The sequence below is a fragment of the Artibeus jamaicensis genome, unplaced genomic scaffold, assembly GCF_021234435.1.
Source record: "Artibeus jamaicensis isolate MK-2021 breed Jamaican fruit bat unplaced genomic scaffold, CSHL_Jam_final contig_923, whole genome shotgun sequence".
Classification (NCBI taxonomy): domain Eukaryota; kingdom Metazoa; phylum Chordata; class Mammalia; order Chiroptera; family Phyllostomidae; genus Artibeus; species Artibeus jamaicensis.
The window spans coordinates 6,286,058-6,301,102 of NW_026522014.1; the positions used below are offsets into that span (position 1 = coordinate 6,286,058).

Here is a 15,045-nt window from a genome sequence, read left to right on the forward strand (position 1 = left end):
TTTCCCAACAATGATCTGAACAGATAATTAAAAATAATCTAGAATTTTGTGATGGGTACACAAAGAAAAGAATCGAGGAAATGGCTGAAGAGTGAGAGTCAATCTGGTGTTTTTTCTATCCTTATAATTATAGATCACTTATATTCAAAGTAGATCCATTGAAAACATGTGTCTAGGTCAATCCGATATGGAATATATCTTAATAATTCATAAAACATTGTGATAATTAAATTGGGACACCATTATTTTAATTACAAGTTTCTATTTATTGGGTCCCAAGGTTTCCTTAATGTATTTACTAACATGATCCAGATAGATAACAAACCAGATGGATAACAAAGGAAGTGAACGTCCTGTACTTTTCACAGAAATCATCTGATTTTTTGGCATTGACATATACGGCAATGCTCTTTGTTTTTTTTGTTTTTGTTTTTGTTTTTGTTCCTTAAATAAATTTAGAACATACACTTGTTTAAAGGAAAGATGTTTATTCACTTACAGGGTTTCCTTTTTGTCCTCGCTCACCTTTGATACCTGGGTTTCCATCGTTACCCTGAAGGCAAAGGAAAAAAGATTATACTGAGCAGCCATTCCATTAGTTTCCCACATCTTACAATAATTTCTGACCAGCTTCATCCTATAAAATGAGGGAGGATTGTAAAATAACTACCTACCAAGAAGAGAGTCAACTCTACTATCCCCTTTCCTACATATAAGGAAGGCTGCACTGTCTTGTATAGATGGATTCTCTAGATTAGCCAAAAGAGGACAATGTCTCCTTGTTATTTGCACACAAGTTTTTTTTAAAAAATTGTAGTTCAAGTACAGTGGTCCCCATTTTCCTGGAACCTCTTTCCCCCACCCTACCCACCCCCACCTTCTACCCTCAATGCTTCCCCCCTTTGGTTTTGTTCATAGGTCCTTTATACATGTTCCTGGACTTGACCCTTCACCTTCTTTCCCCCATTATACTCTCCCCTCTCCCTTCTGGTCTCTGTCAGTTTGTTCTTTATTTGCATGTCTCAGTTTCTATTTTGCTCACTTGTTTTGTTGATTAGGTTCCACTTATAGGTGAGATCATATGGTATTTGTTTTTCACCACCTGGCTTACTTCACTGAGCATAGTGCTCTCCAGTTCCATCCATGACAGCATGAAATAGCCCTGGTATTTGCAAGTGTGAGTAGAGTGATCATCTCTGGGACTCCTGAACTGACCCTAAATTCAAGGGACGATCTCAAAAGATGAAAGAAGAGAATTCTCCAAATCCTGTTCCAGAAAGGCTCTTCATTTTCCTGTCCTCAAACAATTAAAAACATCACTTTTCTGAGAACTGGTTGTGGGGGTACCCAATAAATTTTCCATAACACAGTTCTATGGCTACCCTTATTAAAACATGGTTACCTCTTCTAACAATATTGACTGGCTAAAGTTGTCAAGTTAGCTCAGCAATTGCAAGTTTTGTTATTGTTCATCCTAAAACATAATTGAATATCACAAGTGAACCTCCCACTGGTAATCCCCTGGTGTTAGAAGTATAAACTAAGACTTTATGGTGAAGGAAATTCAAGCCTTTGCTTTGGGTCAAGTCAGCTTCTACTGGCTGCCACATTATCAAATCATGTATTTTGAAGAAAAAGCCAAACATTCCTACTTTCTAGTACCTTGATGGGTAGGAAAGATTGAAAAAGGATAGGCTTCAGCCTCAAGTCTCAGGGTAAAATGCATCCATCACAGTCTAAGAAGCTCACAGTACGCATCTCCTGTCCCATCCCCCACATACAAGCATTGGTTGAAAAATCTTATCCATGCACTTTTGTGAAATATCTCCAATGTGCTTCTGAACATTAAGGTTTGGAATCATAAACAAATGAAATACTGAAAAAGCAGCATGGATGCTTCCTGATGATCTGGTGGTAGAGAAATGTTCAGCATCTCCAGTCATACTGGTATCGTTTGAAGTCACAGAGTTCACTCGAACCCCCAAGGCTTCCTAGCCAGAGCTTCCTCTGCACAAGGTCCCACAATATTGCTCTTGGACGAGTGTAAAGACACAGTTACCTTCAGGAGAGGTCTCTGGTCCTTGTTTCTGGGTGGAGCAAATAAAGCTTTGCCTAAAGCACAGAGATTTGGATTATCTCTTTCTATATTTTCACTTCACTATTGAGAAATTCTGGCCCCAACTGCCACATAAGAAGTGGTGCTGAAATAACCTTTGCGGCAACAAATTCATCATTTTATACCAAGTTTGCCCTTAGTTCAAGTCAGTAAAATCCCAGGCTTATTCTTAAGGATAGAAGATATCCTTTTAGAAAAAAAAAGAAAAAACACCTTTTTTTTTTTGCTGTTATTTGCACACAAGTGCTTTTTGACATCATGAAATAGTCCTGATATTTGCAAGTGTGAATAGAGTGATCATTGCTGGGACTCCTGAATTGATCCTAAATTCAAAGCAGAAATACACTTACCGGGGGCCCCGGATCGCCTGGATCCCCCTTCTCACACTCACAGATCTTGCGTTCACACTGAATCAATAATGAAATACAGTATTAACACACACTGAAAGGCAGAACTTCAAATCTCATCCAGTACATTACTAAATGGGACACTCCCATGAAGAAATTTTACTTTGCAATTTTATGGAGATTTTGCTCTTCCTATTAAATTCTTCTAGGAAAACGCAGATCTAATAAGAACCAGGTAATAAAAGTATTATTAAACATTGCCATGGTTAAATTAAAGAGACCTCCTATCATATATATATACACACACACACACACACACATTCTAGTTGCTAGTTAAAAAGGGAAAGATAAACATTTTCAGTGGACTCTTGGAATTTCTGCTATTTCTCTTATATAACACATCAGAGCTCAATAATATACAAATATCAAATACTCACTTACTCAGCAAAGGAAAGCATTTGACTTAAAAACATATTGAATCGATTCTAAGATACACATTTTTTCTTATTATAACACCTCTGAAATCAGAGTAAGCCCAATCATGATGAAGTTGCTATTTTCCACATTTACACTTCAAAACTTACAGAATGCAATGGAAGAAAACTCCAGAGACACTACTGGAGCACTGTTAAGAAATACTGTATGCCCATGCTTTTGATGTACTTCTTTTATAGAAAAACAACTACATCAATGACTCTAAGACTAAAATGATTCAGAAGATACAGACTCTGAATGTGAAGAAGTTTTAGAAATAACCAATTTAGTATGCTTATATATTCTCATATATGTGTGTATAAAAGTGATACAGGATTTAAAAATCTGTATCTAAATAAATCTAAAAGGACTCTTCACATAAGTATAAAATGAAAAATGAAAATTGATAAGATACTATATCATAGTTTAATCACCAGAGGTTTTTCTTGTTTTAATGGCACATAAAGTAATGGTATATCTGACCATGTATATATGATTCAATGAAACGTGCTCTACCACAGTGGTCCTCAACCCCCAGGCCGTGGACTGCCACTGGTCCGTGGCCTGGAAGGAATTGGGCCACACAGCAGGAAGTGAGTGGTGGGCAAGTGAGTGAACTGGTCCCTGGTGCTATAAAGTTTAGGGACTGCAGCTCTATGAGGTTTGGTTGGCTTCTATTATTTTACGCAATATTATGTGTAAATTTTATTATGTTAAATAAGCAACTTATCAAAGTTCAGGTGTTCCAAACTCTTTGTGTTAAGAAACACATGTTCAGCTCAAGAGTCCTCAACAAGCTAATGGTCATCTATTGTGGTAAGTACTATCTAACCAATGTTGGCCTGCTTCCTTGGCCACTTGGTCTGGTTGCCACCATCAGAAAGAATGAGGTTAGTCAATCAACAGGCAGCAGGGGGCGACTCTGAGCTCTGTCTCAGCCTGGAGCATTCTGCCTAACTAACCCTGGCCAACACCAGGCACACCTCCCAAAGTAGAGGACCCCCCCCCCACTCCACAAATGACCAGTATCAGAGACATGCTTAGAATAAAGGAAATTACATCAAACTAAGCAAAAGTCCTTTGCTTAGCAAGTCCTTTGGTTATCATTAATTTCTAAAATCAGTCTGTAGAATCACATTAATTTTTTTCTAATTTTCCAACCTGCATTGGACATGGTGGCCTAAAAGAAATCAGATGGCAGCCTAGAAATAGTGTGGCTCTTTCTAAAAAGTGTTAAGTGTTTTTATTTAGTCACACTATCTTCCAATGAGAAGTACAATGCTGATTTGATAATGCAAGCTTTCAGAGTAATGCATAGTAATCAAAGCAAGTGGTACTTACCTTCTTTTCAAATAAGATATCCTATGAGGGGAAAAAAGAATGAAACATTAACTCAATTTATGGTTCTGCTTCCAACTCTTATTAGTCTTAATTGTTCCCTAAGGGATTTGCAATTTCCAAGAAGAATAGCAAGTCGGCCTTTTTAGCCTTGTGAAATCAATGAAGCCTACCAGCCACCCACCCAAGGAATACTCTGAGCCGTACAAAATAGGGGACATGAAAGGCACTAACATTAAAAGTTATTCTGTTTTCTGGGAACTTTATCCTGTTGCTTAGGAACTTTATCCTGTTGCAGTCTATGTGTACCTTGATTTACTTTATCAGCTCTATGATCTAGCTACAAGCTTAATTTGGCTACAAGTTTAATCAGTCACAGTGAAAAATCTTTTACTTTCAGTTACAAAGACTTAGGCATTAAAACATTCATTTTAGGTTTATAACCTCAGGAAATAGTAATGAGCCTTAAAAGTTGAACCTCTCATTTTGCAATAAGGAAACTTGATCTGCAGTGTTATGACTTGTCCCAAATCACAAACTTGGGCTAAGTCACCTGCCAAAGTTCGGTGCTGCTTCATACTTATACACACAGAGGTGAATAGCCAGAATAGTTTTCAAAATTACTTTAAATTCCTAATTTTAGAGAAACTCTCAATCTCTGTTTTATCCAATATCTAGGCCTCACTACCTTACAACACGGTTCAGTGGTTTTATCTGACAAGTGCACCGAAGGGCCCCGTCTGAAGTCAAAGTTAACCTACGTTTACGGGTGGAATGATTACTTTCTTAAGGTAGATACTATGTGTCAAATGAATGCCTTGTGACAGAATCAGAGGCATAACATGCATATGATAAAATTAAAAGTGAAAGTAAGAGGCACTAGAATATTTGTCGCAAGATATTAAAAATGAAAGATATAATGAGGAAGTTAAAGTCAGAGTTGTACTTTTATGGAGGACTCCACATCCCCGTAGGGTTTTTTTACTTTATTTTTATTTCCATACAAACTAATAACATAGAAGACAGAGCAAAAGGCTTTAAGTGGCTCAGTTGAACAGGAGGAAAAATGAGCCTGGGCATTAAGTGTCATCCAAGGTTTTCATTCTGTTTCCACCACTAACTAACTACTCCCGTGGCCTTGGGCAAGTCATATACTCTTCCCAGGTCATTTTCCTATATAAAATGAGAAAGTTTGACCCCACATTTTTGAGAGCTGTAGAACTCTGTCCGCAGACCCTATACTAAATTCAGGGCTTTGCCTGTGGTCCCCTTTCTCCCCTTCTTCCACCCCTTCCCCACCCAATGATTTCAAATTACTAGCCAGCATAAATCTAGGCTGAAAGCAGATGATGTCTTAATAATGTATCTTTAAGACCTGGCAGGTCATGTGCAAAAACAGAAACTGAGATACAATGGCAATCTGTGTCTAAAATGGCATCACCCCCTCCAGAATGTTTGGCTGTGCCTGGAAAGCTGAGGACGAGTGTGCTTTATCTCAAGGCTGCTCAGCACAAGCCCTCGTTTCCACGGAATATCCCGACAGCCTTTCCAGACACACCCTAGAGAGAAAGTCTTGAACTCATACGTTTCAGCATTCACTGTTTTTAATAGTGAGATACTAGAAATAATTAAAGTATCCACCACTAGTGGAATGGATCAATAAATGAAATACTATTCAGCAACTAAAGTAATCATATTAGATCTACATATTTCAACATAAGAAGGTTCCCAAGAACACTGAGTGAAAAAGCAATGTGATCCAAATTACAAAAACATTTAAAATGTGTCATTAGCTTGCTTTCCTCTGGGAGGCAGAGAGGGAAAGGGAATTTGAAAGGAGTTCAGAAGGCACAATAAACAACTTATAATGCAAGTCAAATTGTAATATTTGATAATAACTAGTGATATATAGAAAAATCCTAAGTTTTTGTCATGTTATAATCTTTTTATAATGAACATTGATGTCCTTATCTATTTTAAACTCATGAATTTAGCTGCTACCACGCCTAATGTGCAAATTTACACTTTTCTAGCCCTGCCTTTGAAAATTCAATTTCTAGCTTTGCCATATCACCGTCTAAAAATACGTGCCACGAGGATTAAAACCATAACAGCATAACTAACAAATTATTTTTGGAACTCATTTGACTTGAGTTTTTTGGAATTTACATCTCTATGGAAACAAGAGTGGACCCAAAACTGCACAATAAATAAGACTGTTTCAAACAATGAACAAAGCTCCATCCCTAAGGGCACTTATGGTCTTAAGCCCCAGTGACAGAAAACAGCTCACAGCAAGCAGCGTGGGAAGGAGATCCTGGTCGGGGGGTGGAATGGGGGCACGAACAAGATAATTTCTTGGAATAGGTGAATTTTTCTGGAAATTCTCAAGGGAGGAATGCAAAGGACCAACTCTTTGATGGAATGTTCTGCTGTATGTCAAAGTTTATGAGGGAAAAAGTCATCAAGACTAGTGTGGGCAATAGACAAAAGAAGCAGTAAGGAAGGACATTTAGAAAGAGTGGACAGAGGAGTCCATGTGGACAGAGCTGGAGGCCTTGGGGCACAGTGAGATCTTTCACTGAGGCTGGGCAGCAGGCCTTGGGGGAAACATGGTCAAAGCCAGAGAAAAGGACATGTTCAATTAAGGTCTAGGTGGGTACTGTATTTTAAATGAAAAGGATAAACAGATAAAGGCCCTCCCTAGAGCAAAAGAAAGTATATTTTATTAATGGAGCTGGAGCTCTGGGATGGCATATGTGTGTAAGGAAAAGGCCAATTTTGTGAATGACTGTGAGGTCAATGCTATGAGAAGGGAAGAGAGGAAATGTGAGGAAGGTGCGTAACACGTAGCAGGACAGCAAATGGGATGAAAATAAAAATGCAATAGGCAAGGATTGCAAATGCTAAGAAAAAAAATTTGCAGCATTAACAAACTACAAAATCTTAAACAGAGAGCAAAAATAAGGCTCTAAAGAGAGGAAGACTTAAAATGGGAAGTGGCCTATAATCAATAAACTGATAAAGCTTAAGATTCTAAAGATGGTACAATAATTATCAAGTTGATCTTTGTTTGGTAGGTAAAGAAGGGGATACACCAAACTGATGTTTTTCTTAATAATCTTTAGAGAAAGAGACCAACTCATCACAATGTTCATTCCCATAAAGGCTTTTAAAAAATTTAACATCAAAGTTGATAGAATAAATAAAGTACTTATTTAATCTCACTTACTCTTTCTTGCTCTCCTAAAGGACCAAGTAATATATTTAGGAGATTCGGCTAAGTTTCTTAGGTTTCAAGACTGTTATGTAAACCATAATAAAGCAACAATAAAAATATTTTTCAATTTAGAACCAGAGGTCTCCCTTGGGTGATTCAGAACTGAAATGTTTTCATGGGGTTCTTAGACGACACTTCCTACTAGAGGTGCCAAGAATGCACAACGATTTCCTTAATTTGTCTTGCATCCTGCAAATTCTATTTGTGGTAGACAGTCATGTCCATAAATTTGACTATAAATTCTACTCTGCAATACAAAGGAATAAAGTCCTAATACCAAAAAAAAAGATGAATTTTGAAATTATTATGCTGGGAATAAGAAGCCTGTTACAAAAAGAGTACACACTGTACAAGTTTATTTATGTAAACTTCTAGGATGTATACACTAATCTCGAGTGAGAAGCCAACATCAGCAGTTGCTCAGGGGCAAGGGAAGAATGCATTGCAAAGAGTCATGAGGAAATTTTGGGGATGCCAGAAATGTTCTATATCCTACTGGTGTCGGTGGTTTCCTGGGTGTATACATCTCTCAAAACTCATGGAATTGTGTACTTCAGGTAAGTGCAGTTTGGTAAGGAAATTATACCCAATTAACCTATTTTTAAAAGTCAACTAATTAATTATTTCAAAATAAAAAGTTAAAAATTCAACCGAGGATATAATAGAAATAGATTAGATGAGGAATTTTTCCAATGGTCTGATGAAAAGTCAAGATCTGCTTCCTAGAAGTGGTGATTTGAAACACTGAAGCTACATATATCTTTCTTTGAAGAGCCCGATAAGCCCTTTAGATCCTGGAAGTGTTTGTAAAGCAGCATCTCCTTCTAAGAAGTGGCTTGTTCACAGAGCTTCCATCTGAACAAACAGCTGAAATCACAGGATGCTAAGGAAGAGCAGAATCATTAGGACACTGGGTCACTTTTGGTTTCCCCAGAAACGAGCAATCTTGCTTCGAGTCTGCTGCCAAGATTCTGTGTTCTCAGATGGGCAGGAGCTCTTGGTGACAGTGTGGCTGGAGGAAGTATGAACCTTCCGAGCTTTCACATCTGGCCAAACAAGGAGATGCTTGTCCTGCATCTTCCTCGGTCAGCAACAGGCAACTTATTATTATACCCCCAGGGTTCTCTCCTGAACATGCTGGGACCTTCTGTTCCAAGTTCACTGGTGAGGGCTCCTTAAACAGCACAGGCAAGACTAGGCCGTTAGGCTGCCACCCTGCACGTCTCTCACAAAAGAGGTGCTTTGAGTAGGCATGTGCCCCAAGCTACTGTATTATTTCCCCTCTCAGTAAGACTTCACAAGGTTAAGCATGCAGACTCTAGGGTCTTTGCCTGGCCTTAAAATTTCAATTATAAAATGATGATATAACAGTACCTACATCACAAGATTGTTCTTAACACTGAATAGAATAAAATAAGTAAAAGTGCTCAGAACAATGCCTAATACACAGAGTGACACTTGACATGATAATTATTATTTAGATAAGACAAATTCAGGGTCTCATGCTGAAAACAGCTCAGTAAAAAATTGAGTGTAACCAAAGAAAATAAAATTAAGAAGAGACAAAAAATTGAGTGTAATGTTGGGGAAAAGATTGGAGGAAGGGACAAAGGAGCCAAACAGTCTCTGAAATGGAGCCTGAGGCTTTGCCCACCCTCTGGAAAACAGCCACAGGAAATGCTGGGTACCTGAAGGACACATTTGTCTTGCCCTCTTCTTAAGAAATCAAAGAAAATGAATACTTTTAAGAAAGTCAGTTTTTTAACACTTAACAAACCAGCCACTATTTCTCCAGAGTTTTTTTCCTTGAGAAATTCTGTGAAGAGGGATTTTGTTTGCATTGCTTTGCCTTGTGTTTTACCAGGCAGGGAGGAAAGGTTCTTACAAGCAGCTGGGCAACCAATGAAGGAAAAAAGCATCGGCACAGCCAGGCAGACCCATCAAAAGGGACTCATTGACTTGATGGGAGAACTGTTGGGTGACTGCAGCTTGTAGGTGATTTTACATTGGGTGGCCTTGTTAACACCTAAGGAACAATGAGATAATTTAAAAAAAAAACTGGAAGTCTATGAATTCTGCTTGAGCATAATGGAGCAATACACAGTAAGACAAAGTCAAAAATTGTTTTTACACATATAGGAAGGGAAAAGATCAGTCTAATCCAAGTGTAGCAGACCATAAGTTGACCACAAATGGAATATAAATCAGCAGGGTTCAGTGAACCCAGGATGTATAAACAGGAGTCTGAGCTGTGTGATTAGAAATTAATTCCAGAGAATGGGTCTGGTACTGCTCCAGTTTATCTGGTATAAACTATCAAGGGCATGGAGAAAGGCTTTAGAAAGAGTCTTCTTTCCATTTCTGAGATGAGTTATCTTCCTTTCAAATTTTGACTCATTATGTATTCTTAAAGACTTTATAATCAGAAATATTACTATTATAATGAGAAGTATGTATGTAAAACCAACCCATTAGATACCTACCAGGCGATCCTGAATTGTATCTACAAGGGCTGGATCACTCAGCAGTAGAATGGGTTCACTAGATGAATCCCCGGATATCAAACGAAGTTTGGCTTCATTGACTACAGTAGAAAGTCCAATGGTAATAAATAATATCCCTGCAGTCCTGGCGTCTTCAGAAATACTTTGAACATCCGGACTCTTTGGGTGGTCGATGCCGTCAGTCATCAGCAAAGCTACTTTTACGCCATCTTTACGTCCTTCTTTCTTAAGTAGCCTAGTGGCATTGGAGATGGCATAATATGAGTAAGTACCTTGTCCAATGAAATTCATAGACTTGACCCTCTTCTTAAAAGTCTGTAGATTCTTCCAAGAAGAAAAAGGTGGGTCAATTTGGACAGAGCTGCTAAACTGCAGAGCTGCCAGTTTTATGTCATATTTCAAGTAGTAAACTGGGGTCATTTGGAAAATCCTGTCACTCAAGTTAGCCACAAAATCTTTCTGTTTATCAAAGAGGGTAATTTGAGCACTTTCAGAGCTGTCTACGATGAAGATGACATCTACGGAGCAAGCGATGTCTGAAAATAGAAGAAATTGATTAGGCAAAATAAATGGGACAGCTGGAGAGACAATTTTGCATAAGAAAAGTACTGAGGTGATGCCACTGTTCTGTTTGCTGTTGAGAGCAGAGGGAAGTGAGAGAGAGAGCACCTTGTAGGGAGGGTTTAAGGTGCAAAGCACGAAGTCTCTTTGCAAGTCTATCCATTCTTGTTCTCATGTAAAATCATGTAAAACAAAAACAATAATTTTAAAAATACCATATATTCTGAACCTATTCCCAAATTAAAGCCCACTTAAAATGGGAGGGGGGAGGATAGCACAGCATGGTTTAAAAATTCAACAAACATTGGATAAAGTCATCTGGAAGTAAATGATACTCCACCTGTTTCTCAGGCTGTGTGTCATACTGGTGAGGCCCCGTATGGTTTCGTAGTTTTTTAAAAATTTTTTGAAATCAAGGGAGAAAATTACTATACATCACAATGTAGCAACAGTGAGGGAGAAGGGAACTTAAAAGCAGAAAATTTAAGATCGCATCTTAGGTCTGTCTTACGAATTTGCCTACAACCTGGCGGATGCCACTTAATCTCTTTGGGCCTCAGCTCTTTATATAACATGAAAGTGGCACTTTCTGCCATGCCTATTTGATAAGATTACTGTGAAGTTTAAGTGAAATAACAAATGTACAAGGGCTTTAAAAACTGATGTTTTCATAGGTATGCCATAGAAGTATGTAAGGTGTATCATTATCATAATATAATCATGTCAAAGTTGAATATCACATACATGCATATGCCTATGGTTTGCTATTTAAATCAAATGCTATTGGTAAAAATGCATATTAGTGTCTTTCTGAGCTAAAATTAATCGTTAAAAACAAAAAATTTTTTTTTACCCTGGCGATTATTTTTTCTTGCAAGTAAGTTGGACTTTGATTCTTTCTTTCTTTGTCCATATGTTGTTTGACTCATAAAAGCTGGTGAAAGCAGGAGATAAAAGACAATGTGTCTGGTCCACATTTTGGTAGATGGTGAAAAATCATCTGCCTGTAGCACCTTTAATAGAAAAATCAGTTATAAATACATCAATAAAATATAGTGTTTGCTATTTTTAATTCCAATCTAGCAGAATTGAAAACTGGCATTTGACAGGAGAAAAAAGTTTTCATTCATATTTATAGAAAAATATGCACACTGAGATTTTTTAAGTTTCTAATGCAAATAAATCATGGCAATATACCCAAACATGTGTTAATGAATATTTCCATAAATCAAAAAGTTACATGTAAGTAGTCTGTATTCCCCATTTTATTTTGGGAAGCCGGGAGTCGGGAGAGCCATTTCCAACATTTCAGTCCATACTATGTGGTAACTGGTTCCATCACAGGGTCTGCTTTGGCATTCCCACATTCAGACTGACAATGGTGGTTCCACTCATTTACATTATAACAAATTCCTGATGACCCCACTATTTTTACAGGGTTCTAGAGAACCACCGCCATTTCAGTCTTACTATTTTCATGCATAACTTTAGTGAATCTCAGAGCTCAAATTAAAAATTACCATACATTTTTTTCTGTTTCCATAGAATCCCATTTCTCTTTCCTACTCTTATTTTGCAAACTGTATGTCCACCAGAATTTCAAGCTGGACACAACTGTATATCCAATAAAGCAAAAGAATATGAGAGCAAACATAGATTTGCTAAATAACACTGTTCTTCTAGCTAATGGACAGAAATAGCTCTTGAAATCAGGAAGTACCCCTTCTGAACAGTCCTGTGAAACTAATTTTCTTGGTAGCTTGACAATAAAAAATTCAATCCTGTTTAAAATCTTCATCACTCAAGATGCCCAGCTATACACCAAATGACTTGTAAAGTCACACGCTTCCCTGGTAAGAAAATACTCACATGTGGCTAGCTCAGTATACCTGAGAATGGGGGTAAGAAGCAGAACCAATGTTCTGCATGGTTTGAAAATGTTTGCCTACCTAAACTGTATTGACTTCAGAAGTTCTGGGAAAGGAATCACATTTTCCTTCTTTGGCATCTCACCTTCAGGGAATAAGAATTGGGAAATCATGAGCATGATTTTTCCGGGCTCTGAGTAGGGGGTAGAAATATACATAAAAGCAGTGAAGAATGAGATGGATGACTGACTTCTTTCATACCTGCCAGATGGAGAAATTCCTAAGCGAATCAAAGCTGTTGAGTTGGGGATGAACCAATGAGTGGCTCTGTGCCATACTCCATTTCTCAAATAGTGCCACCTAGCAGGGAGTTTATTGCACTGACTTCATATCTATCGGTATGGACAAGTACCTCTGCCAGCCAGTACTGCAACTGATCAAATCTCAACTACTCTCCAAGCCAGGTATGCTAACACGTGAAGACAGGTGGGTGTTAAAAGAAAGAACAAAAACTGTACTAAAGAAATAGAATACAAAGAAGACATTCAGGATCCTCTGGATGTAATCCCCTTGCTAAACAAGGAGAAGAATACAAAAAGATGTCCAAATTTAGTTCTAAAGACTAGAGTAAGAACGAGGCTATGAAGCAAAATACAGCTGCTATTGCGTTTTTAGAGGGGGAAAAGGAGTAACACCATGTCCCTGGTATTACATATGACTTTTTTCTTTGGTTGAGTCTATACCAAAAGAAACTTCTCAGAAGTGCTTTATTATTTTTTAATTTTATTTATTTATTTTTAGAGAGAGGGGTAGGGAGGGAGAAAGAGAGGGAAACATTGATGTGTGGTTGCATCTCATGTGGCCCCCTACTGGGGACCTGGCCCCCAACCCAGGCATGTGCCCTGACTGGGAATCAAACCAGTGACCCTTTGGTCCTCAGGCCAGTACTCAATCCAGTACTAGCACCAGTCAGGGCTCAGAAGTTCTTTAAATAGGAGACTGAGAATTTAATTTCATTGATAGCAAGAGAGATCTTACAAGCTACATGATCAAGATGACTCTTCAAAAACCTAAAGAAAGTGATAACCATGCAGGAACATGAGAAGAAAACACCATTCTTCTTATTTGTAGACTTCATTCTGAGCTTTCAAAATGCTGACTTTAAATAAAGACTTACATTTCTCCCAAACTAAACTCCTGCTCATACAGTTTTCTTGGCATATAATCATGAATTCCTACTTGAACCTCTGCATATAAAATGCTCACTATCATAACTTAACCTTTAGTAATAATCACAATATCTCATCTTTTATTCCTGTGTGCTCCAACATTTTTTTATTTAGCATTCCCAAACCAAAATTTGGTATTTCTTCCTGCTTTCTGGTATTAGAGGACATGCTTATACCTTTCCACTTTTCTTTCTTTACTGTTTTGGTTTCTCCATCTTCCTGAAATCATTTAGTTTGGCATGTTAAGAGCCCACCATTTCTAATCACTTTTATCAATTCTTATTTTTGCCTGCATTTTTAATAAATTCCCACCTTTTTCTCATTTAAATATCACATACGAGTAAAACAGGTGTCAGGGTAAATATCATTAATTAAATGAATGGAATATAAATCTTTATGTTTACTTATTGGTTAAATTTTACAAATTCAAAAACAATAATTATCTTTATCCAAATGCCATGTTTTTTCCTTTTTGCCTAAAATGTATCTTGCATAAATGTCATGATCAATAACTCCAACAGACTTTAAAGATAAACTCATAAATGAAATTATCTTTCAACAGAGTTTACTGATTTTACTCAGAGTATTTACATCTTATTTGTTCCTACATGAACATAAAATGATGGATAAATACTTTTCTCAAATTGTCAAACTAACCAAGTTTTAAAGCATTCTGCAATCAATATTTAATTATAAAAACTTTCTCAAATTAAGAGGATCCACCAAAAGATATTAATATCATTGTAGTGCTATGAAGTAGACTATAAGTTAAAAATACTTTTTAAATAATTCAAAAATAAATTTTAAATTTCTACATTTTAAAATTCTACCATTATTCATATTTTCTAATAATTAACTTAAGATAATAGAGAGAATAAATTTTATAAGCTTTTTTCACATAGTAAGTATGTAAACCATTTAGATTTCTGCAGTTCTCAATGACCCTGTCCGATTACAAGTGATTAAAACAAAGCAGTTATGCCTTACCTTATCAAGTGTGTCAAACCAGAATTAAAGACTGCTTAAGCTAATACCAACAGCAAGAACCATCGTTGGGGATTCAACTGGCTATTGAATATTTCTCTGTTCTGTGGGACATAAAAATTGTCTTTGCTTTGGATCTTTTGCAATCTTTCATTCATGTTTATTGGACTAAGTTAAAGCAAGAGTGGTGAGGCATTTGGCCAGGGTGCAAGATTTGGGTGGGATCAGTAAGTAATTTAAAGGAATAGTGTCCTTTCAGAATAAGTCTGTGTTTTCCAGACTGTTTTAAAAACAACTAGAGAAATTTGTTTTTTTACACTGTAGGCATTTATCGACAGTCTGCC

General features: G+C 37.2%; 1 protein-coding gene across 1 annotated transcript in view; it reads right to left on the reverse strand.

Moving 5' to 3' along the window:
- COL28A1 (collagen type XXVIII alpha 1 chain) overlaps positions 1 to 14,792 on the reverse strand; it is a 149,085-nt gene extending 134,293 nt beyond the window's left edge. The window contains exons 1-6 of the mRNA XM_037136685.2: positions 14,705 to 14,792; positions 11,474 to 11,633; positions 10,039 to 10,595; positions 4,279 to 4,299; positions 2,467 to 2,523; positions 500 to 553 (exon numbers count right to left, since the gene is read on the reverse strand). Coding sequence (XP_036992580.2) covers positions 500 to 553; positions 2,467 to 2,523; positions 4,279 to 4,299; positions 10,039 to 10,595; positions 11,474 to 11,597 — 813 coding nt within the window. The 5' untranslated portion in view covers positions 11,598 to 11,633; positions 14,705 to 14,792. The remainder of the gene's footprint in view (positions 1 to 499; positions 554 to 2,466; positions 2,524 to 4,278; positions 4,300 to 10,038; positions 10,596 to 11,473; positions 11,634 to 14,704) is intronic.
- Positions 14,793 to 15,045: the final 253 nt, after the last annotated feature.